General features: G+C 41.3%; 1 protein-coding gene across 2 annotated transcripts in view; it reads left to right on the plus strand.

The window, feature by feature from the left end:
- Window positions 1–26,581, plus strand: part of LOC126190679 (gamma-tubulin complex component 6) — a 253,518-nt gene that overhangs the window by 20,545 nt on the left and 206,392 nt on the right. For both annotated transcript variants that reach the window (XM_049931130.1, XM_049931129.1), the window contains exon 3: window positions 21,919–22,133. In XM_049931130.1, coding sequence (XP_049787087.1) covers window positions 21,919–22,133 — 215 coding nt within the window. The remainder of the gene's footprint in view (window positions 1–21,918; window positions 22,134–26,581) is intronic.

The following is a 26,581-nucleotide window of genomic DNA, read 5'->3' on the forward strand; positions in this document are numbered from 1 at the left end:
TACATGGTTCCTGCTAGGTAGCAGCAGTGTACACTGGAAGTGCGGGAATTTTTAAATCAAAGGATTACTGAATGATGTATCTGTTGCACTGGACCGTATGATTCAGCCTCACATTACTGGATGATTCAGCCTCACATTACTGGCCTCCAAGGTCACCAGATCTGACTGTATGTGATTATTTCTTGTGAGGGTTTATAAAAGATTTTATGTGCCTCCATAACCAACAACAACAATGAATGAACTGAGACAGTGCATAACAGCAGGTATGGAAGCTGTAACTCAAGACATGCTTGCTGCAGTGTGAGAACAACTAGAATACAGCATTGACATATGCTGTGCATCGGAAGGGGGCATATTGAACACTATGAAAATGTATTTTTTTAAAAATTCCCATTCATCAAAGAAGAAAATTCATCATATTTGTTTATTAGTTTCAGCAACATAGACGTGCCAAATTGGATGATTCCTTTTGGTACGCCCTGTATATGAGATGGCAGATGAAAACAATTTTATGTTTGTTTGCATGGCCATCTTCCGCAGCAGGTGTTAACATCTGTCATTATAGGTTATCTGTCTTGAGCTGACTGCAATCTAATTAAAAAGAATTACACCAGATGCGTTTCGCTTTTATTTACAAAGCATCTTCTGTGGTATTGGTGTTTCTTTACATAACCTGCTCCTTCCCTTCTTGCTAGCAGTGGTTGGTGTCGACAGGCTTCATTTCACATCTGCTCTTCAGTTTTTGGCATTTTGCGTTATCTCCTGCACTACACTATTTACAATTGACTTTCTTAACTGTTTTTCATTCATCACTGCCCTGAATGAATGAATGAATGAACTGCAGATTGGAAATTGCTTGGATGACTGTATGACTGTTTTACAGAGCAGTTACAGATAAAGTTATCAGCCATAAGAAATTTGTGGAGCAATTCACTGAGCAACTAAAACATGGAAGCTTGAAGAATAGGTGCCAAAAAGTATTTTGTGTAATCAGCAGTGTGTCAAATAATCCAGAGGAACCAGCAAGTAAGAAACGTAGGTGTTAGTGCAAAGTGTTTAAATGCGACAAAAAGGCAACCTCCTACATTGATGAGCCAAAACATTATGACCACTGCCCACCTTGAGACTGAATACTGCCTCGTGGTGCTGCAGTCGTAGGATGTAGTAAGGAAAGTATATAAGCTCCATTCCAGTGACGACACTGACCGCAAATGGGGAAAATCCACTGACATAAGCAATGTGACAAATGGCAGATTGTTATGGTGTGGCGTGGCAACTGGGAATAAGCATCGTAAAAATAGTGAATTGTTATGGTGTGGCGTGGCAACTGGGAATAAGCATCGTAAAAATAGTGAAGCTGGTTGGCTGTTCGGTTGTTACTGTTGTGAGGATCCATAGAAAACAGTTGGAGGACAATGAAACCATGAGGAGGTAATAATGTATCATACATCCATACCTCATCTCAGAATGTGGAGATTGGAGCCTTCCGACTTTGTAAAGCATGACCTTTGGAAGATCTGATGACAGATTAAAATGCTGGTGTAGGCAAAAATGTTTTGGAGCTCAGCGCACATTGTTGAATGTGGGGATCCACAGCAGACAATTCCTACTTGTTCCCATGTTGACTCAATGACACTGTCAATTACAATTGCAGCAGTTGCAGGATCATTGAAATTCGACTGTGGATCAATGGAAACATGTTGACTTAATAAATTATGTGCATTTCTTGTTAAACTGGTTTCATGATTATGTCTGAATATGCCGTCATCCAGGCAAACAGTTGCTAAAGACATGAACTGCTTACAAATGCATGCTGGTGGAGCAGTACTGTGCTATTAACGACTTTACCTGAGCTCTCATAATAACTGTGGTATTAACTGAAGGCAACACTATGTAAACATTATTGTGGACCACCTCCATTGCTCCATGCTTGATGTATTCTTTGACAGAAATGACATCTTCAAAGAGGATAACTTTCCATGTACACAGTAATGACCTCATATAGGTGTCTTGGCCACCGTTGCCTGGTTTAAACCTGACTGAACACATCAAAGACACTGTTGGACACCAGCTGTGAATGCACAAACCACTGGCCCTTAAGTTATGGGTATTACGTGACCTCTGTGTTGACATGAGGTGCCACATACTTCTAGAAACTTATCAAGGATTTTTCATATACATGCCACATGGAATAACTGCTGTTTTGCGTTCCATGCCACACAGAATCACTGCTGTTTTGCATTCAAGAGGTAGACCAACATACTATTAAGCAGATTGTTGTAATGTTTGGCTCATCTGTGTATGTTAGCCTGTAAGAAATCTGCATGGGGGAAATGTATGAAAGTAATCTCAAAGCAATGAATTATTTGTGTTTATGTCTCTAGATTATAAGAAAATGCAATTGTATTTTCTATTATGTTGGTATACTAAAATAAATATAATCATAAATAAAAATGCTTACAAAAAGTAAAATAATTTACAACTTAAGTTTGAATGTTTTAGTAATAAAAAACATTCATCTTTTGCAACTAACAAAGTTTTGAAATAGAAAATCAGATAGCTCTAATAATGCAGTCAGTTTTATATATGTATGGATATGGATTCCTGCAGTTGTTAAAGTATCCGGACTCTTCCCCATCTTCAACAGTGATTCCCCAGTCAGATCTATATGATATCAATGGAGTTTCAATAAACCATTGGATAACATAAGGCATATATAACAGGAAAAGAGAACTGTAGGACAAGTACAGGTGTGCAACTTTTTCCATATCATGAAAGGGTCTAAATGTGCAACATTTTTCATATTATGAAAGGTTCTTTACTGAGAGAATTTATAAAACATTGAAAAATCTTTCATGTTCGTTTGGAAATTAATCATTCTGGAAAAAAAAGAATGTTGAGAATAACCTTTTGGGTACCTGGGAAACCTATCAAAAAACACCACACACTTAGCAAGTCTTTAACATGTGCTTACTAGACATAACAGAAAATTTGACACAGTCAGCTAAATATTAATAATAATAATAACAATACACTGCAGTATTTACAAAAAATTGTACCAAGAGTTCACCCAATCCATGGAAAGCTGGAAAATAATTCTTATGTACTTCATGCCAGCAAAACTTAATTTACTTCCATGTTATCCTATTCAGCCAAAAATTTTTATTTATGACATAATTAATATTTATGCAACTCTTGTCAATGTCATTGAAGGTCTGTTTCTATAACATTTGGCAAGTTTCACACAATAGGTCTTTGCCTTGTACAGTTCTTTCAGTGTGTTGTCTTGGGATTCTGTTTAAAGGCTTTTTTTCAATTACTACACCAGTATACTCTTTTGAATTTTATTGTATCAGTCGGGCACCTTTCCAAATGAATTTGGTGTTGTACACCTTCGTTCTTTGTGTAACCTTACTGTGTTTCTGAAGGGAAGGCTGGATGAACTTTATTTCATTTGCCTGTAGACGGCTGCCAGGTGGTCTGTCATTGTCACTATTTCCAAATTTTTGTCAAAATTGGGACATACTAAGAAACTTGCATTCTTCCTGATCTATAAAATGTTCATATAACTTACAGAAATGCAGCCTGGGAAGGTTTTCAACATTCAGCAACATTTCGACAGGTGCACTCTCCATCGCTTTCAAGGAATAGATGCCACGTGAGAGAGCCAGAGAGCCGTGTAAGGATATGTAATACCTTGGTATGCAGGTAATATGCAGAAAGACAGCATATACACTGTCAACAACTAGCGCTACCACACAACCAAAGATGACCAGCATTAGGAAATACCATTAGTGAATATACATTATCAAAGAGTGAGCATGTAACATTAACCCTGTCCCTCTGTTGAGAGATGGTGGAGGGGGGGGGGGGCTAGAGAGAGAGAGAGAGGGAGGGAGAGACAGAGGGAGAGAGAGAGAGAGAGAGAGAGAGAGAGAGAGAGAGAGGGAGAGAGAGAGAGAGCAGGATTCCAAACAGAATTTAAGCAGAAACCTCCTTATCTATCTTTAAGTTCACTTGCAAATTAAACTCTTCTTCAATAACACTATGCCAGTAGCTAGAAATATGTGCCAGAATCTCTGTGTTGATATATTTCATAGAGTAACTGGAGTCCTGCAATGTGTACTAGTGGATTTGTTTGGCCATTGTAAGCATGTGTGACATTTATGTTCAATACACTGGTTTCCTGTTCCTGATGGACTGACCAGTGACATGCCACACCTGCAAGGAAGTATAGTAAACACCCGTTTGATGCCACTCAAGATCATCCTTTACAGACCCTAAAAGGGCCTTAATTTTAAATGGGGTCGGAAAACACAATTACCACTGAGCTTCAGCAGAATATGACCCATCCTGTTGGAAATGCTACCTGCATAAGACAAAGAGGCTGTAGACTTAGGTGCCACCTCGTTCTTCACATCACTTACCTGATTCACAGATTTTTAGTAGCACAGTATGCACCTGATCAGCCTTTCACTCTAACCCTACTGGGTAAAGGTGACTTGCTGTAGAGGTGGACCAACCCAGTTGACAAACTTTAAGAGTCTGAAATTATGTGGGCTAGATATGAAGCACCCTCCATGCTATACCAAATGGTGACAGCCACCAACCTGAAGGTACAAATTGGTGTGAGTTGGCTTCCTAAAAATGGCAGGTCCCAACATCATGCTCCCTCCTGAGCAACACATCAAGGAAGGGAAGGTAGCCATCCTTTTCCACCTTCATTGCGAAACAAATATTAGGGTGGATTGAATTAAAATGTTCTGAAAAGCTGTTTAAATTCTCACTTCCATGGGACCAAACAACAAAAGTATCATCTATATATCTGAAACTGTTTGGTGAAGATGTGACAAGGAGGTGAAAAGAATACATTGAGAAATTGAATGGCAGAGTATCACTAGATAGAGAGTGTAACAGGGAAAGAACAGGAAGCAGATGAAGATGACAAAGGAGATGACATTGTACAAGAGAACTCCTGAAGACCCATTGTAGAATAAAGAAATAAGCTCTGATGCCATTCTGGCAGAACTAATCAAGAATACTGGAGACGGCAAGAAAATGACATTGCTGAAACTCGAAATCACATGCATAAACAATTCTCATGAAGATAATTTTGAGGAGAGTTGAAGAGCAGGTGGAGGATATGCTGAGTGAAAATCAGTTTGAATGCAGGAGGGTGCTAGGATCAAGAGAGGTGATTCTGGCACTGAGGCTTCTTATTGAGAAGCAGTTACAGAAAAATAAACCAACTTACATTACCTTTGTAGGCATGGAAAAGGCTTTTGATAATGTTATCTGGCAAGAAATGTTCAGAGTACTGAAGGAGGCCAATCTAAAACACAAAGACATGCAGATTATCCTCAGCTTCTGTGAGAATGAAGTGACTGTAATCAGGGCTTTTCATTGGGAATGAGAAGTAAGCATTAGAAAAGGTGTGAGGCAAGGGTGTGCTCTCTCTCCTCTTATATTCAGTGCTTACATTCAAGAAGCTGTAGACCAAGTTTGTGAAACAACTGAGATGGGTATGAAAATCAGTGGGCAGTAAATAGGCATGCTGCATTAAGTAGATGATGTTGCTGTGAGTATTGAGGTGAAAGAAAATCTGGAGAAAGTTAGTATGGTATGAGAATAAACAGAAGAAAGACTAAAGTGATGGTATGTAAACAGAAGAATGCAAATTGGAAGAGAGGAGTTAGAAGTTATAGATGGATGTACCTATCTGGGAAGCAGGAACGCAAGGTATGCTAGAAGCTGAAAAGAAATTGTGAACAGAATAGAGCAGGTCTGCATTTAATTTGAGAAAGAACTTACTCACCAACAAGAACATCATTGTGCAAATGAGGAAACAGATCATGAAAGCATTGTTTGAAGTGTGACCTTACATGATCACCAATAGGAAAATCTAAAGATAAGACAGCTAGAAACCCTGGAGATTTGATTCTACTGGATGATGATGAAGGTAAGTGGGAGAGAGAGAATTACCAATGAAGAGTGTGATATCGATAGCTACGATGCCACAGCATATGTGCCCGTTCTAACATTGGCACTACGAGAGCAGAAGATCTCCGCCGACCACAGCGCCCTCTAGCCAATGCTAGCCCTCTAGCCGGGACACTTCACTCCAGCTTCACTTGGTATGGAGACTTTGCACTACTTACGACAGGTCTAAGGCTTCGCACCTACATGCTCATTTGTACAAAGTTAAGTATTCCTTTGTATATATTTGTGCACCAGTAAACCCCTTTTACTTACTTGCAGACTGACGTGTTTTACCTCACCTGCTCCTACTTGCTTGCTTCATTCGCCCAACCTTCAAGTTTTTCAGGAGCAGACCCTCTTGCCGCCTTCCAGGCAGGATACGAAAAAGAATTGCTGAGAAGAGTACAGGAAATCAGATATCTCTGGAGGCACATTTAAACAAGAAGAGAGAAACTCATAGGATGTATTTTAAGACAAAATAGCATCATTCGAACAACAACAGAATGAGCTATTCGGGGAAGGAATTGCTGAGGATGACTAAGGATGTCGTGCAGCAGATTGAGTTATGTGGGATGCACTATGTATGCGCAAATGAAGTGGAAGGCAGACAAAAGAAGAGGTCGAAGTCGTTATCAAGTCAGCCATCTTTATTCTACTTATCATATGCCCAAAATCATACAATGGGAAATCCAGGCTGGAATAATGACAATATTATGAAAAGGATAAGAGTGCTACTCACCATACAGCAGAGACGCAGAGTCGCAGACAGGCACAACAAAAAGACTGCTAAACAAGTACCGTTTCAGCCAAAAGGCCTTCTTCTGAATTAGACAGCACACACACACACACACACACACACACACACACACACACACACACACACACACAAATGCAGCTCATAAACACATGACCAATGTCTCTGGCTCTGGCAGCTGAGGCAAGACTGGCTTTGGCACTCAGTTTCAGGGACAGTGTGGTCATGTGTGTGGGAGTTGCATATACATCCTTTCTTCTTTCCCTCTCCTTCCCTCTTTCCTGATGAAGCAACTGTTGGTTGCGAAAGCTTGAATTTTGTGTGTATGTTTGTGTGTCTATCGACCTGCCAGCGCTTTCGTTTGGTAAGTCACATCATATATATATATATAGGCCTTTACAAATGTCTGCTTGTGTCTGTGTATATGCGGATGGATATGTGTGTGTGTGCGAGTGTATACCTGTCCTTTTTTCCCCCTAAGGTAAGTCTTTCCGCTCCCGGGATTGGAATGACTCCTTACCCTCTCCCTTAAAACCCACATCCTTTCATCTTTCCCTCTCCTTCCCTCTTTCCTGACGAAGCAACCGTTTGTTGTGAAAGCTTGAATTTTGTGTGTTTGTTTGTGTGTCTATCGACCTGCCAGTGCTTTTGTTTGGTAAGTCTCATCATCTTTCTTTTTAGATATATTTTTTCCACGTGGAATGTTTCCCTCTATTTTATAATAGAAGGAAACATTCCATGTCGGAAAAATATACCTAAAAACAAAGATGATGTGACTTACCAAATGAAAGTGCTGGCAGGTCGACAGACACACAAACGAACACAAACATATACACAAAATTCAAGCTTTCGCAACAAACTGTTGCCTCATCAGGAAAGAGGGAAGGAGAGGGAAAGACGGAAGGATGTGGGTTTTAAGGGAGAGGGTAAGGAGTCATTCCAGTCCCAGGAGCGGAAAGACTTGCCTTAGGGGGAAAAAAGGACGGGTATACATTCGCACACACACACACATATCCATCCACACATATACAGACACAAGCAGACATATTGGTCTTTAAATATGTCTGCTTGTGTCTGTATATGTGTGGATGGATGTGTGTGTGTGTGCGAGTGTATACCCGTCCTTTTTTCCCCCAAGGCAAGTCTTTCCGCTCCCGGGACTGGAATGACTCCTTACCCTCTCCCTTAAAACCCACATCCTTCCGTCTTTCCCTCTCCTTCCCTCTTTGCTGATGAGGCAACAGTTTGTTGCGAAAGCTTGAATTTTGTGTGTATGTTTGTGTGATATGATATGATATGATATGATATGAATATAATAGAGGGAAACATTCCACGTAGGAAAAATATATCAAAAAACAAAGATGATGAAACTTACCAAGCAAAAGCGCTGGCAGGTCGATAGACACACAAACAAACACAAACATACACACAAAATTCTAGCTTTCGCAACCAACGGTTGCATCGTCAGGAAAGAGGGAAGGAGAGGGAAAGACAAAAGGATTTGGGTTTTAAGGGAGAGGGTAAGGAGTCATTCCAATCCCAGGAGCGGAAAGACTTACCTTAGGGGGATAAAAGGACAGGTATACACTCGCGCACACACACACATATCCATCCGCATATACACAGACACAAGCAGACATTTGTCCGCCGCTCGTGGTCTCGCGGTAGCGTTCTCGCTTCCCGAGCACGGGGTCCCGGGTTCGATTCCCGGCGGGGTCAGGGATTTTCACCTGCCTCGAGATGACTGGGTGTTTGTGTTGTCCTCATCATTCCATCATCATCCAGGAAAGTGGCGAACTTGGACTGAGCAAAGATTGGGTAATTGTACGGGCGCTGATAACCACGCAGTTGAGCCCCCACAAACCAATCATCATCACAAGCAGACATTTGTAAAGGCAAAGAGTTTGGGCAGAGATGTCAGTCGGGGCGGAAGTACAGAGGCAAAGATGATGTTGAAAGACAGGTGAGGTATGAGCGGCGGCAAATTGAAATTAGAAATTAGCGGAGATTGAGGCCTGGCGGATAGCAAGAAGAGAGGATATGCTGAAGGGCAAGTTCCCATCTCCGGAGTTCTGACAGGTTGGTGTTAGTGGGAAGTATCCAGATAACCCGGACGGTGTAACACTGTGCCAAGATGTGCTGGCCGTGCACCAAGGCATGTTTAGCCACAGGGTGATCCTCATTACCAACAAACACTGTCTGCCTGTGTCCATTCATGCGAATGGACAGTTTGTTGCTGGTCATTCCCACATAGAACGCTTCACAGTGTAGGCAGGTCAGTTGGTAAATCACGTGGGTGCTTTCAGACGTGGCTCTGCCTTTGATCGTGTACACCTTCCGGGTTACAGGACTGGAATAGGTGGTGGTGGGAGGGTGCATGGGACAGGTTTTACACCGGGGGCGGTTACAGGGGTAGGAGCCAGAGGGTAGGGAAGGTGGTTTGGGGATTTCATAGGGATGAACTAAGAGGTTACGAAGGTTAGGTGGATGGCGGCAAACACTCTTGGTGGATTGGGGAGGATTTCATGAAGGATGGATCTCATTTCAGGGCGGGATTTGAGGAAGTCGTATCCCTGCTGGAGAGCCACATTCAGAGTCTGATCCAGTCCCGGAAAGTATCCTGTCACAAGTGGGGCACTTTTGGGGTTCTTCTGTGGGAGGTTCTGGGTCTGAAGGGATTAGGAAGTGGCTCTGGTTATTTGCTTCTGTACCAGGTCGGGAGGGTAGTTGCGGGATGCGAAAGCTGTTTTCAGGTTGTTGGTGTAATGGTTCAGGGATTCCGGACTGGAGCAGATTTGTTTGCCACAAAGACCTAGGCTGTGGGGAAGGGACCGTTTGATGTGGAATGGGTGGCAGCTGTCATAATGGAGGTACTGTTGCTTGTTATTGGGTTTGATGTGGATGGATGTGTGAAGCTGGCCATTGGACAGATGGAGGTCAATGTCCAGGAAAGTGGTATGGGATTTGGATTAGGACAAGGTGAATCTGATGGAACCAAAGGAGTTGAGGTTGGAGAGGAAATTCTGGAGTTGTTCTTCACTGTGAGTGCAGATCATGAGGATGTCATCAATAAATCTGTACCAAACTTTGCGTTGGCGGGCCTGGGTATCCAAGAAGGCTTCCTCTAAGCGACCCATAAATAGGTTGGCATACGAGGGGGCCATCCTGGTACCCATGGCTGTTCCCTTTAGTTGTTGGTAGGTCTGGCCTTCAAAAGTGAAGAAGTTGTGGGTCAGGATGAAGCTGGCTAAGGTAATGAGGAAAGAGGTTTTAGGTAGGGTGGCAGGTGATCGGCGTGAAAGGAAGTGCTCCATCGCAGCGAGGCCCTGGACGTGCGGAATATTTGTGTATAAGGAAGTGACATCAATGGTTACAAGAATGGTTTCCAGGGGTAACAGACTGTGTAAGGATTCCAGGCGTTCGAGAAAGTGGTTGGTGTCTTTGATGAAGGCTGGGAGACTGCATGTAATGGGTTGAAGGTGTTGATCTACGTAGGCAGAGATAAGTTCTGTGGGGGCTTGGTAACCAGCTACAATGGGGCGGCCGGGATGATTGGGTTTGTGAATTTTAGGAAGAAGGTAGAAGGTAGGGGTGCGGGGTGTCGGTGGGGTCAGGAGGTTGATGGAGTCAGGTGAAAGGTTTTGTAGGGGGCCTAAGGTTCTGAGGATTCCTTGAAGCTCTGCCTGGACATCAGGAATGGGATTACCTTGTCAAACTTTGTATGTGGTGTTGTCTGAAAGCTGATGCAGTCCCTCAGCCACATACTCCCGACGATCAAGTACCACTGTCGTGGAACCCTTGTCCGCCGGAAGAATGATGATGGAACGGTCAGCCTTCAGATCACGGATAGCTTGGGCTTCAGCAGTGGTGATGTTGGGAGTAGGATTAAGGTTTTTTATGAAGGATTGAGAGGCAATGCTGGAAGTCAGAAATTCCTGGAAGGTTAGGAGGGGGTGATTTTGAGGAAGAGGAGGTGGGTCCCGCTGTGACGGAGGACGGAACTGTTCCAGGCAGGGTTCAATTTGGATAGTGTCTTGGGGAGTTGGATCATTAGGAGTAGGATTAGGATCATTTTTCTTCGTGGCAAAGTGATATTTACAGCAGAGAGTACGAGTGTAGGACAGTAAATCTTTGACTAGGGCTGTTTGGTTGAATCTGGGAGTGGGGCTGAAGGTGACGCCTTTGGATAGGACAGAGGTTTCGGATTGGGAGAGAGGTTTGGAGGAAAGGTTAATTACTGAATTAGGGTGTTGTGGTTCCAGATTGTGTTGATTGGAATTTTGAGGTTTTGGAGGGAGTGGAGCTGGAAGTGGGAGATTGAGTAGATGGGAGAGACTGGGTTTGTGTGCAATGAGAGGAGGTTGAGGTTTGCTGGAAAGGTTGTGAAGGGTGAGTGAGTTGCCTTTCCGGAGGTGGGAAACCAGGAGATTGGATAGGTTTTTAAGGTGGAGGGTGGCATGCTGTTCTAATTTGCGGTTGGCCTGTAGGAGGATGCTCTGAACAGCCGGTGTGGATGTGGGAGAGGAAAGATTGAGGACTTTTATTAAGGATAGGAGTTGATGGGTGTGTTCATTGGCTGAGTTAATGTGTAGGTGAAGGATTAGGTGGGTGAGGGCAATGGATTGTTCAGTTTGGAACAATCTGGAGATGGGAACTTGCCCTTCAGTATATCCTCTCTTCTTGTTATCCGCCAGGCCTCAACCTCCGCTAATTTCAAGTTGCCGCCACTCATACCTCACCTGTCTTTCAACAACATCTTTGCCTCTTTACTTCCGCCTCGACTGACATCTCTCCCCAAACTCTTTGCCTTTACATATGTCTGCTTGTGTCTGTGTACGTGCGGATGGATATGTGTGTGTGTGTGCGCGAGTGTATACCTGTCCTTTTTTTCCCCTAAGGTAATTCTTTCCGCTCCTGGGATTAGAATGACTCCTTACCCTCTCCCTTAAAACCCACATCCTTTCGTCTTTCCCTCTCCTTCCCTCTTTCCTGATGAAGCAACCGTTTGTTGCGAAAGCTTGAATTTTGTGTGTATGTTTGTGTGTCTATCAACCTGCCAGTGCTTTTATGTATATATAGGTCACATAATTCAGAAGAAGTTCTTTTGGCCAAAAGCTTACTTGTTTAGCAGTCTTATTGTTGTGCCTGTCTGTGACATTTTTTTGGAATTCTTTTTGCTAATGCTCTAGTTTGTTGTGGCCTTTGGCCTCTGATTCTCCCCATGTCATGATATCATCAGTGCAAACCAAAGCATTTTGTAGTATGGTCCTTTCTCTTTACTACTTTAGTATCTTCATTCATTAAAATGAAGATGAGAAATGTTGACAAGCCATTACGTTGTTGGACTTCACTTTAAATGTTAAAACAAATAGATCCTCTTTGTTAGATCTGCATATAGCTCTCAGTGTTCTGATGTAGATATGTTATTCAGAATGTAAGGTCATGTGGTACATCTCTGTGCCTCAAACATTCCACTGTGTAGATCTGTGGTAGATGATTATACAACTTCTCAGTATATGACTATAATTTGGTTGTTTCAGCGGCACTAACATTATTCCTGGCAGGAGACTCAATCTTTTCGAGTTAATTCTGCCATCCCAATGATTGGAAAAAAAAGCCTAAGATGGTTCTGATGAACTATCCTGTCCTCAAATACTGGTAGATGAATGTTATCAAGCCATTACATGCTATGTTAAAAAAATGATATATGTCAACAAAGATAGATATATACACTCCACATTATTTGACTACTAACTAGGATTTATATACGAGGGATAGTCATAAAGTTTTAGGCATCACCTCAAAAAATAATGTTACATGATTGATATTTTTGTTTGTGGTACATGTCTGCAATCCTAGTACAAACTGAAATCCCCCCATCACAATTCCATTGCATACCACAAGAGGATCCAAAACAAAATGGTACAGACCAGTGATAAAGTAGTCTATTTTTGAGTAATTTGCTTTCTGCATTTGTAGAGAATCACTGCTGCAAGAATCCATGCTGAGTTTATGGAAGTGCACAGCAACAATGCACTGTCACATTACATGTTAAGATAGTGCAAGTGCTTCCATTGCGGACAGAAAAATCAGAATGAACAAAGAATGAAGTGACAGACTATCTCTCTGTGTAAAACTGGGAATTCCAAGAGAAGTGGAGGCCCCGGTGCTCAAAGACTGATCAAAAATACTGAAGCAATACCATAAAATTGAAAACTGGTCATGGATCAGTTTCTGACAAAAATCACTGCCTGCTGGGTTCCTCTACCATTCACACAAACTCAAAGAGCTCACTGACCTGAGGCAGTAATGGAAATATTTCAGCAGTGTCAGGCCGATCCATATGAGTTCTTTAGCTGCCTAATCTCCACAGATGGGTGCTGGGTGAATCACTAACACTCAGAGACAAAAGAACATATCAAGCAATGTAAACGTGTGGATTCAGTACCACTGAAAAGGATGAAGACTCACCCATCATCAGGCTGGGTGATGGTGATATTTTTTGATACTGCCATGGTGTGGTGTAACAGATTGTGGTTGTAAGGGGCAAACTGTAAGAGCAACATGTTACTGAAATCTGAAGACGTTATGAAAGGCTCTCCACAAAATGTCCCAGCCAGCTGATTCTGCACAAGACAAGTCACACATGCTGCTTCTGTGGGCTGTCAAATTTTGCCTCCCTCCCCATCCAATCTTGTTTTCTCCTGGCATGATATCCAGTTACTTTTTTCTTGTTCTTCAAATGAAGAAATCATTGCATGGCAAGCATTCCCAGAATGAGCCTGAGGTGATTTCGAGGAGGAACATATCACGAACATCCAAAATGTAGGACGGTATGACCAAAGTTTCTGTTAAATCATCCATCATTGGGAAAAATGTGTTGTGCTGAACAGTGAAAATATAGGGGAAAACTAACAATGTTTCTTGGTCACAGCATGATGTCTTTTTTGATAATTAAAACTTTATTGTGACTACTCCTCATATATTGATCTCGTAAGAAATTCAGTTTGTTTTCAGTGCCAAAGGTTATCATAAGCCTTGTTAAAATTCATGTTAATTTCCTTTGTGAATCCTTCTATCAGGTAATGTAATCCCCAAAAGGCAGCGACTGAGATAAATGTTCAGCAGAGCAAACTGGATACTAACAAACCAACTATACCATTTGGAAAATGAGACAGAATCCAGGACCAATTAGATTGTGTTATAAATGCAATCCACTATGCCATTAAATTTTTTATTGCATAGTCACCTACAACGTCCTTCACCTGTGTTGGAAGTTGAATGTGAGTCTGTAGTCATAGCAACTTCTGCTAAAGAAAGGTCGGACAACGCCAATGCCTTAGTTTGGATCTTGGGTTTATGTGTTAATCACAGTCATGTACCTAATTAGGGAGTCCACATTTAAGGTAGCACATTGGAGACACTCAGACAGACACTTACGTTAGAGACCATGTAGGTCAGCGATCCATGTTGCATATGACTGCTTGGGGTGCTTGTAGTGCTGGTTACACTGTAACCAGGCCACCACCACATGGGTTTGATGGACAAAGAACCTCAAGATTATGTTTCTCAGGCTCAGTAGAGGACTTCAAATTCTGCACAGTTCCATACAGTGTGGCACTGCTGGACAATAACAAGGCATCCTTATCAACTAGATCGACAATAGGCCATAACCTGCAGGGCAACAAGAACTAGTGCAGGTAATTCTCCCACCTTTATATAGGCTCATCAAAATCATTGAACAGTGTTCTCAAAGGCGATGAGGAAGGTGACTTTCCTGCAGGTGCCTGGGCCACCATCAGCGCGAAATGAGTACAGAGCAGTTTTAACATTTTCTTTGAACAGTTCCTGTATCTGCTCCTGCTGCAGCTTTTGTTGCTGCTCCTGGAGGTCAACTTTTCCTGCGAGCATAGTAAAAATGCCAGTCCTTGGTGACCACAGTTTACCACTTTGAAAAGGAAGAACATTGCACACCTAAGAACTTCTGACATCACCACTTTTGTATCTGCAAAGGGAGTGACATTGCTGGGAAACCATCACTGTCAGCACAAGTGTTACTATATTCATTGACAGTGGCTCGACTGCAAGCCAAGGAGCATAACTCCAGAAGAGGAATGAAAAACACATTGTATGAGTCAAGCTATAGGGGAGCAGAGAGTCCAAACACCATGTAAACACAAGCACATGGAAAAACACCATGTGACCAGCGCGAATATCAGAAGTAATTTGGCACTGCACAAGAGTCAGGTTTGAGTGTGTTGATGTCAGTGGAGGAACTGCTGGGCCAGGCCTATTGCCACTGGCAAGTAAACAACTGGATCAGTGGCTCTGCCCATGCCATTCTTTGTGCACATTCTGCAGTAATCTGCTGTGATAGCCATGCCAGCTCATCCATATCTATCTCATGTCCACTGGAAGGGACACTAAACACTGTTTATCCACATCCCTGATATGTATAAAAAGATCCCTGTTGAAAATGCTATTCATTTAATAAATGAATTTCTTTAAGTGATTCACCTTCATTCTTACTGTCAGTAATTACTTTTAGAAAACATAATTCTAGTGTTTTATTTCTTAGAATGTGACTTTGTATGTTTTTTCAACATGACTGATTAATGGTGTGCTGAACGCAGAAAAGCACACCATTAAATTTCAATCGTTTTCTTGTGACCTCCTTAACAGTTCTGTCTTTTTTCTTCTCACCGTTTTTCAGTAAAGATGTTCTGGTGTTTCATGTCTCACATTGTTGTGGCTTCATGACATACAATTGCAATCCATGTATTGAGACTATTGTGCTCAACTTGTCATCAGCATTCTATCCGTGGCTATATTATGAACACTTCTCTCCCACAGCCTACACCACTCACCCTGCCCCACGTAGTCAAGAAGTGCACACTCCATGATAATGTGCTCAGACACTGCAACTGTCTGTAGTCTTATACATTGTTGTTTCACTACTTCATCTTTCCAGGTATGTTGCATATTGTCTGTAACTAGATGTATATTGCACCATACCTTTGAGATGGGTGGATATTCCCCATCAGCAATTTTTCTGCAAGGAGAACATCTTTTCCAGAGTTACTTGTACCCCTTTCTTCTTTCTCATTCTCTCACGAACATATTTCTAACTTCTAATTTGATGTCAACACAGTCACCCACATGGTTAGTGACTCTGTCTGTGCCATCTTCAAAGCCAGCACAATTCTCCTCTATATCCAAACAATGGTTGAACTCTACTTCCAAATCACCCACCGAGTGAGGTGACGCAGTCATTAGTACACTGGACTCTCCCTCTCCCTCTCCCTCTCCCTCTCCCTCTCCGTCTCCCCCATTCTTTTTAAATAGGCAATACAGGTAAACTATGGATGTTGTATTCATACAGCATTGTGGTACGGGTAACACGAAGGGAATATCAAATATTTGTCGACAACACCACCGTGTTAATGGTTTTACCTATGCTGTGTTTCTAAAGCACAATGATTTTATTTGAACAACTTTCTGCCATAGTTCCAATTCATCAAAATTTGTAACAGTACAGCAATACTAACTCTATAGCTGGGTAGTCACCAAGGCTAACTGCCATGTGGAGGATCTGAGTATGAGTCCTGGTAGGAGGACTAGAACAGTGTGTGCTCAGCCTCACGATGCCTGTTGAGAAGCTACTTGACCAAACCATATTGTCACTAGGTTACAAAAATTGACAACAGCCAGAAGAGCAGTGTGCTGACCTCACAGCCCTCCACTGAACCCACTGGCAGACGATGACATGGTGGTCAGTCAGTGCCGATGGGCCCACCTGGGCCTGTGAACGATGTTTGTTTTACACCAGTACTAGCACTGAAAGTTGTTCCCCACTTCGTCACCTGAAGATGCGATGAAATTGGTTGTGGCTTAAGAAATGCACCTAAAACAAAAGCTGTGGTTGTTTTCTTAACAGCCATCATTTCTTAGAATGATAGTTTGGTCATATTCATACTTGTCAGCACCTGAGTTTTAACTAGGTTTGGAATTATTTCATTATTCTTGATACCTGAGGATATTTCATCTGTCTCAAACATCTCTCATGTCAGGTGTGTCCTACCAAGGACCTCAATAACCTGAGGGAATGTCATCTATTTCAGAGCTGTGTTTTGGCTTGGGGTCTTGCAGTACTCTGTCAAATTCTTCCTGCAGTAGCCATCTGTTCCACTTTCCAGCCCTCTTTTCTGCACGTTGTATTGACTTGTGTCATCTGAGCTACCAATATACATGCATGTGCTCCTCTTTTCTCCAAAGGCCTCTTTAATTTTCCTATAGGCAATATCTGTCTTTCCTGTAATCATGCATGCATCTGCAGCTTTGTATTTCTACTCTAGCCATTCCTGATCTACCGCTTCATACTTCTGCCAGTCTCATTTTTTAGATGTCTGTGTTCTCTTTTGCCTGCTTCATTTGGTGCACTTTTATATTTTACCCTTCTGTTAATCAAATGCAATATCTGTTACATCAATATGGGGCTAAGAACTATTATTATCCCATGAGCTTAGTCTGTACTTGATGAAATCACAAGTCAATTTTTTTCAGTAGTATGCAGAAGCATTACCAAGATAATTTTTGTTACATGTAATATCAACAGAGAGGATAATAAAAAATTAAATTGTAGTAGGAACAAAATCAACAATTCATAAAATTCACTTTGTATAATTTTTTCCAATAATATTCATAATTGTTTCTCTTATAAAGAACAACTATTTAATTTCAGTCCACTACATGAAGCAAACATAATTTACTGTCTCATTCTGATATGCTTTTTTCACATTTCACACAACACTGTCTTATTGCTGTGTGTTCCAGAGACATGTTCACGGCAGTGAGAGTAAGTAACAGTTGGTTTTTCCAACTTATTGTACTTGATCTTTTTAGATGCAGCTTATTGGCAGGATAGATGGCACTATTCACATGTTCTTTCTCTGCTCTTGATGGTGATGGTTCCATAGTGCAGCTAAGCTTCCATTGTGTCATGCTTTCCGTTGCCATTATTACTGGCTTTGGAAGCCCATACAGATTTTGAGCCTGTTTACCTACATAAGTCCTTGTTAGTTCAAGAGCTAAGTTAGTGACAAAATCTCTTCCATGATTTAGCAAATTCTTTTTCCAATCTGGAAAGTTGAGAAGGAAGATTGAATATTATTTATTGCTGCTATATCAGTGAGTGTATAGAAGAGGGACGTAGGCTATCTTCTTGCTTCTTTCATCGTGCTGTAATATCTTGCCATGTGCTGTATGATATCCATGCCTCCATTTGTAGAATTATAAGAAAGATGTATGTTAGTCATTTTTTCAGTCTTCACTAATGACCCATTCTGAGTGATAAGTCAAAAGCATCAACTGCAGTTGCTCTGGTTCCTCATGGGCTAGTGTTGATGCAAGAGTAACTGGTGGCCTCTTTATCTGAAGGTCAGTATGCAAAGATGGATGGGCATGACACTGCGGCCAGTTGTAGTCCTCAGCTCCTCAGATACGTGTCATCTGTTCGACTGCAGGGCACGAACAAATGTGAGGTGAAAATCATTGCATAGAAACTCAACAAGCTCCACAGAAACATAGTACTGATATGTGGTAACACTGCAATCTTGTTTCTCAGTGGGTTTTGTTAGTCTCTTTACAATATTGATTGGTCCCATTAGATGCTGTGCCTTTCCAGACTTTCCTGTGTAGACATCCATGCTGATCATATATCAGACAGCATTCTAATTAGAATGCTGTATTTTCCAGATTTTTCTTTTAGAAATATCTGAAATGGGTAGCAACCATGGATCAAAGACAACATCTCATCTACTGTGCCATGTAGACTTGTAATGAAATACAATGGAAATGAAGAATTCAAGCTTTCTAAAATTTGCCTCATTGAAGCCAACTTGTCAGTCTGGTGATGAATTTCTGGTGTATTCTGATCATCAAACATCATTTAATCATTTCAAAAAATCAGGTCCTACTCATTGATCTATAGTACACTTGTCGGCCCTGAAGCATGCACCATAAATCTTTGGCAGGTATCTTATTGTCATGATTTGAATCCATGTTTAGTGAGAGTCCTAATAACAAAATAACTCTTCATCAGTGTGTTGAATACCTTGTCAAGAAGCCTCTTCATTTGAGTGTACTTTTATGAGATTCATAACATGAGGTGTAAAAAAGAGCTTTATAGCCTCTCTTGGAGACTCGGTTTTTCCTTGTTGTCTTAGCCCTGCTCTTTCTCACACTGTTTTGTACAGAATGCTGATATTCTCGAGATGGTTCTATAACATACTCGCGTCCACTTTTGGCAATGAATTTATCACTATTGGTATTAGTATCTGGTGGGTTGGGCTGAACCTCATCTTCATTCTCAGATGGTGGATCAGTTCCAGTTTCTTCCACAGTACCAACCACTTTACTTTCATCTAATCTATATTTGATATTTTTCAAGCACTCTTTCAATAGAACTATCATGAAAATGTTGTCTATTTATGTTACCTATACAACAGAAGCAGAAACAATGAAAATAAAAACATTTGACATCATAAAAATATGTTTGAAGACAACAATGCAAAAGTTCACTTAATTTTAAATATTTAAAACCACCTGAAATCTTTCCTCGGTATTATAAATTTGGGGGGAGGGTGATTCCAAGGCCCAGTGAGAATAAAATCAAATAAATGAATTTTAATTTATTTTAATTAACAGATTGTATAATCACTCAGTTGTAAATGCAGAGCTTTGATTTCAAGTTCATATGTCAAAGGACGTGGATACAACATATAAATACTGAATCAGCCGGCCAACAAAGACCTCCCTTTAGTAATGCTAGGGTTAATGCATCTAACGGCAGGCAGGCATAACTGAACTTTTGTAAAACTCGTCAGTAAAGATGACTTTGCTGGAATTCTCCCCTAACAATGCTTATTTAATGGGCAAGACGTACGAGATCTATTGAAAAAATTCCAGAACTTTGTCCACAAAACTTTTCTGCACTTACCTTGTACTATCGTCGGGGTCTCCTTTGAAATACTCTCCTCTGCTGTTGATACTCCGCTCCCAGCACCGTTTCCACTCCCAGAAGCAGTCTTGGTATGCCTGTTGTTGGATTGCGTGAAGTGCTGTGTGCGAGTTTGCTTTTATCTCATCTGTCATTGCAAATCTTCTTCCTTTCAATGGGGTTTTCAACTTTGGAAATAGAAAATGTTCTGCAGGGGCCAGGTCTCTCATTTGCACAATCCAAAAGCTCTTCACACATTGCGAGGCGAAGGTCTTTCTGAGCCATTGTATGAAATAGGTGGCAACACGATGCATTCCAAGATGCTGTGTCAGGATTTCATGACATGATCCAACTGGAATATTACATCCTCCTGCAATCTCTCAGTCAGTCAGTCTTCATCTGGCACACACAGTTTCATTGATGTTCCTGATATGAGTGTTGTCAATAGGTGTTGAAGGGCGTTCTGAACAAGGGTTGTCTTTAACTTCCATCCAGCCATTTGTAAACCTTGCGAACCACTCGTAACGCTGAGTACAGCTTAAACACTCATGACCGTAGGCTTTCTGCATCGTTTGGTATGTCTCTGTCATGGTTTTCTCGAGTTTCATGCAAAATTAAATGTAGACAGACCTTGTCAATCAGACACAAGAACAAAAAATTTATGTCTATATCTACATCTACATCTACATCTACAACTACATCCATACTCTGCAAGCTACCTGACGGTGTGTGGCTGAGGGTACCTTGAGTACTTCTATCGGTTCTCCCTTCTATTCCAGTCTCGTATTGTTCGTGGAAAGAAGGATTGTCGGTATGCTTCTGTGTGGGCTCTAATCTCTCTGATTTTATCCTCATGGTCTCTTCGCGAGATATACGTAGGAGGGAGCAATATACTGCTTGACTCTTCGGTGAAGGTATGTTCTCGAAACTTTAACAAAAGCCTGTACCGAGCTACTGAGCGTCTCTCCTGCAGAGTCTTCCACTGGAGTTTATCTATCATCTCCGTAACGCTTTCGCGATTACTAAATGATCCTGTAACAAAGCGCGCTGCTCTCCGTTGGATCTTGTGTATCTCTTCTATCAACCCTATCTGGTACGGATCCCACACTGCTGAGCAGTATTCAAGCAGTGGGCGAACAAGCGTACTGTAACCTACTTACTTTGTTTTCGGATTGCATTTCCTTAGGATTCGTCCAATGAATCTCAGTCTGGCATCTGCTTTACCGTCGATCAACTTTATATGATCATTCCATTTTAAATCACTCCTAATGCGTACTCCCAGATAATTTATGGAATTAAGTGCTTCCAGTTGCTGACCTGCTATTTTGTAGCTAAATGATAAGGGATCTATCTTTCTATGTATTCACAGCACATTACACTTGTCTACATTGAGATTCAATTGCCATTCCCTGCACCATGCGTCAATTCGCTGCAGATCCTCCTGCATTTCAGTGCAATTTTCCATTGTTACAACCTCTCGATACACCACAGCATCATCTGCAAAAAGCCTCAGTGAACTTCCGATGTCATCCACAAGGTCATTTATGTATATTGTGAATGGCAACGGTCCTATGACACCCCCCTGCGGCGCACCTGAAATCACTCTTACTTCGGAGGACTTCTCTCCATTGAGAATGACATGCTGCGTTCTGTTATCTAGGAACTCTTCAATCCAATCACACAATTGGTCTGATACTCCATATGCTGTTACTTTGTTCATTAAACGACTGTGGGGAACTGTATCGAACGCCTTGCGGAAGTCAAGAAACATGGCATCTACCTGTGAACCCATGTCTATGGCCCTGAGAGGCTGTTATTATTATTATTATTATTATTATTATTATTACAAAATAACAATTTTTATAGTTTCATGCATTCAAAGCCCATTTTAGAATGATGTCAACCATATTTTCTCATTAATTTTCTATGTTGGATATTTATTGTTGTTAAATATGTCTATTTCACCTACTTTCTTTCCTTGGACTTCTTTTCTTCTTCCCACCCTTCCCTCCTTTTTTACTGCTGTTCATCAGCAATTCGACTGTGTGTGTGTGTGTGTGTGTGTGTGTGTGTGTGTGTGTGTGTGTGTGTGGTAACAGTTTGACAGAGACCTCTTTTTCTCTGTTTCCAATGCCGTGTAACAAAATATGAACATTTTTTTTTTTTTTTTTTTTTTTTTTTTTTTAAGGTAGAGAAAATGTGAACCATCCACCATGGTTTGACCCATTGTTTGCATTGGCAACACTGCAACTAGATCTTCCAGATGGCAAGGCTTCTCAGCTTGCACATTGTTTGCAGCATCTTGAATTTTTGAAAAATGTGTACTCAACAGATAACTTGAAGAAAATTGTGCATTTCATTTTGGCTTTATCCAACTCAAGACCACCACAAAAGGAAGATTTTGTAAGATATTACGTGTTTTTCTACTTATATTTTACTTTTAAGAAATCTGTGTGTATATTTTGCACCTATTATTTTGACATTTGTTTATGTTCCAGAAACAACTCATATATAGATTTTTTGCACAAAATTTTTCAGATGAATTCTCTGAACATAGTAGAACATATTACCTTAACTGTTACATGCTGAACATACAGTTTAATATTTTCCATACATTTTGAATGTCTGTTTTGTTTTTGACAAATGTAGCTCAGCACAGATGGGCATTTTTGTATTGGTTTTAGACAGGAATTGCTGCCTATCTGCTATTCACAGAAAATACTTAAAATTTACAAAACTATTGTATTTACTATTTTTATTTTAAGTTAATATATTCTTAATGTACTTGAAAATGATATATATTGATATATGACTCTTCAAGCTTTCCTGGTGGATATGTCATAAATAGTCATTACGAATTTGCTTTTGGATGACGTTCTGCAAATTTCACAATATTTCCGTGGAGCAACTGTCTGATACCTTCAGGTGATTGAGCCTTGCTGGTGGCTAGGTACATCCTTATATACAGAACACACACACGAAGAATGGGTGGGATGGAAATCACGCAAACGCAATGATTTGCAGGTAGATGGCAATACTCAACTGCTCTCTGCAAAAATTACAGAGCAGCCGACCTGCACGTGTTCTGTACACTATGTTTACTAAAGCCGACAGATGCTACTCACTAAAAAACCGTATGAGACCAAAGTTGTGACAGGATTGTTATCCAAAAATCTTGATTGTCACATTGTGATTTAATAGAAGCCAGTGCAGGGTTCCAGGCAGTGCGCAGTTGAAATCCCACATTCCCGTTGATGAGATTATCAGCTGTACAGATACGTATTGCTTCCTTAAAGATGCAATCCCAGAAAGATAGATGGCAGGGTAAAACTTCTGTTTTTTCATAAATCCTGCGATGTCCTGCATTCAGACACTGTTCTGCAATTGGCAGCTTATCCAGTCTGTGTAGGCATGTATGGTGCAGATGTTCATCGCAGCGTTCTTGTACTGTGTGACATGTCTGATCTATATATGCCGCCCCACATTGACAAGGAATCTTATACACACCATGTTTCTTCAGACCAAAATCATCCTTAACCAAACCCAACAGGTTCCTTAGTTTTGCAGATGGTCAAAACACACACTTAATGTCATTTCTTCTGAGGACTCTTCTGATTCTTGATGGCATGGCACCAAAATACAGCAAAAAGGCCTATATGATAGGTGTCTTCGTATCTTCATTCTGCTCCATGGACTGAAATCGCATGGGCCTGAATGCATTATGTATCTGCCTCTTAGAAGAACCGTTTTGTCAAAGCACTTTCTTAAAATATTGCATCTCACTCAACACACTTTCAAGAGCAGATACCACATGCACTCTATGAACTAACATACATAATGCACTACCGCCTTGTGCGGCATGATGGTAGCTTGTGGCCTTCAAATGTAGATCAGTATGCGTTGGCTTGCGGTAGATGCTGTGTCCTAAAGTTCCATCTGTTTTCCTTCATACCAAAACAGCAAGAAAAGTTAAAGTGGTCACACCACAAATGTGTCATCCACATACTGAAGAAAACAAGAGGGTTTGAGAGTGGCTGTCTGTAGTGCTTTTTTTTCAAAGTCCACATAAAATAATTGGCCATCATGGGGGACAGAGGGCTTCCCACAGCAACACTGTCCACCTGTTCAAAATATTGGGCATGAAATAAAAAATATGTTGAAGTAAGCCCGTATTTAGATAATGTCACTGTGTCCTGTTGAAACTTGTTGCTACTGAGCTCTAGAATGTCCTGCAAGGGTACCTTTGTAAGTAAAGACATAACATCAAAACTTACTAAGAGATCCAATGATTGCAATCTAAGAGTTTTCAGGTGACCTATGGAATCCTCAGAGTTTTGAACATGGTGGTCGCCCTTGCCTATGAGAGCTTCAAATAGTGATGTCAAATATTTAGCAACAAAATAAATAAGTGCTCCTACCTCATTTACAGTGGGATGGAGAGGCAGCCCATTCTTTTGGGTCTTGGATAGGCCGCACAATCGAGGAGGAACTGCAACCTGTTGACGCAGACCCTTGGCGACTTGCACTGGATTCGAGCCCTTCCTGATGAGTTCCAAGGTCTGTCTCTGGATTCTATGTGTCGGATCACTTTTTAATTTATTGTACGCAAGATCGTCGAGCAGTTTGTATACCTTGCCATCATATTCCACGTGTGAGAGAAGCACAATAGCATTTCTTTGTCAGCAGGTTAGATGACAATGTCTTGGTCCTCTCTCAATTCTCCTAGAGCATTTCTTTCTTCAGCTGAAGTGATATTAAATTTGGACTTCTTAGTGGAGCTCAAGTCAAGGTGCGGCATGTGTCATGCCAGATCTCTTCAGCAGCATCCTTAGCAAGTTTCAAAACAGCTTGTTCTATTCCACTAATCACATATCGTATGGGAGTGGTCCCCAGAGTCGGTGCAAAATTCAGACCCTTCTCTAGCACCAAAACTGCAGCATTGTCCAGGGTTTTCTCCATGAAATTAAACATGGTACATCTTCTTGGCATGTCTTCTTGCAATTGGGCTTCCTATTCGGATCGTATTTTCTCATTTGACGCACCTTAGCTTGTTGTTCAGTCCAGTCTGCCAGCACCCAACTGCTGCTATCTACCCAGTTCCAGGATACTGCTGAAAGGTTCTCTGAAATCTTCAAGTCGAGTGATAGTTGTTGTCTGTACACCAACCACAATTCCTGGTGCATATAGCACACCCTTTCTCTCACAAGAACTGCACTCACCCGTCGATTAATTCTAATGGCAGTCACAGAGATTATGTAATGTTGAAATTTAACAAATGTGGGAATGGTTTGCTTGTCATGGTATCTCAGTAAAATGCAGGAGTGTTAACAGTCTGCATCTCTTCAGACGTAACTTGTCAAACTCACATATGTTGTTCATCATATCTCCCCCGTAAAGGTACCAGATGTGACTCTTCAAGCTTTCCTGGCGAATATGTTGTAAATAGTCTTCTTGGGTTTGCCACTGGATGACATTATGCAAATTCCACAATATTTACTCAGAGCAACTATCCGATGTCTTCAGTTGGTAGAACCTTCCTGGTGGCCAGGTACAAGTGACAGTATCCGCACGTCAGTGCTGCTGTAAAAAGGACACATGCACAAAGAATGTACAGGTGCGGAAATCGCATATGTGCAGTGATTTGCATATAGATGGTGCCATACTCAAAAGCTCTCTGCCAAAAATCACAGAGCAGCCATCCTGCATGTGGGTTGTGCACTATGTTTACTAACAATACGGCCAGACATTACTCACTGAAAAACCATACTAGACCAATTTTATGATGGGTCTGTTATCAAAAAATCTTCAATTTTCTCATCCTGATTTAACTGCATCCAATGCTGGGTTTCAGGGTGAGCTCAGTTGAGATCCCACATCCCTGCTGATGAGATAATCAGATGTATGGATATGTATTGCTTCCTTAATTATGCAATCCCAGAAAGACAATGCCACTGCACATAGACGAGGAATCTTATACAGACCAAAAAAAAGTTTCTTCCTGCCAAGATTGTCCTTAACTGAATCCACCAGGTTCCTCAGTTTTCTAGATGGTCAAAACACATGCTTAGTGTCATATTTTCCAGGGACTCTGATTGTACTGAACTACAAGCTAAGGTTCATCAAATGACAAAATATGATTGACTCAAAGCCCAGATGCCAGATGCAAGAAGACATGCCAAGAATACAAAGACGTACCATATTTAATCTCACGGAGAAGACTTTGGATGAAGCTCCAGTTTCGGTGCTAAAGGAGTGTCTGGATTTCGCACCTACACTGTGGACCATTCCCATCAGAGATGTGATTAGTAGAATAGAAGAAGCTGTTTTGAAACTTCCTAAGAATGCTGCTGAAGAGATTTGGCATGACACATGCCGCATCTTGACTTGAGCTCCATCTGAGAAGGCCAACTTTAATGTCACCTCAGCTGAAAGAAATGCTCTATGAGAATTGAGAAGAGACCAAGACATTGTCATCTTACCTGCTGACAAAGGAAATACTGCTGTGCTTCTCTCACACATGGAATATGATGGCAAGGTATACAAACTGTTTGATGATCGTGCATACAGTAAATTAAAAAGTGATCCGATCGGTAGAATCCAGAGAAAGACCTCCGATCTCATCAGGAAGGACTCAAATCCAGCACAAGTCACCAAGGGTCTGCATCAACAGGTTGCAGTTCCTCCTCAATTGTGTGGCCTATTTAAGATCCATAAGAATGGGCTGCCTCTTCATCCCATTGTAAATGAGGTAGGAGCACGTATTTATTTTGTTGCTAAATATCTGACATCACTATTGGGAACTCTCATAGGCAAGGGTGACCACCATGTTTGAAACTCTGAGGATTCCATAG

The sequence above is a fragment of the Schistocerca cancellata genome, chromosome 6 (genome assembly GCF_023864275.1).
Source record: "Schistocerca cancellata isolate TAMUIC-IGC-003103 chromosome 6, iqSchCanc2.1, whole genome shotgun sequence".
Taxonomy (NCBI): domain Eukaryota; kingdom Metazoa; phylum Arthropoda; class Insecta; order Orthoptera; family Acrididae; genus Schistocerca; species Schistocerca cancellata.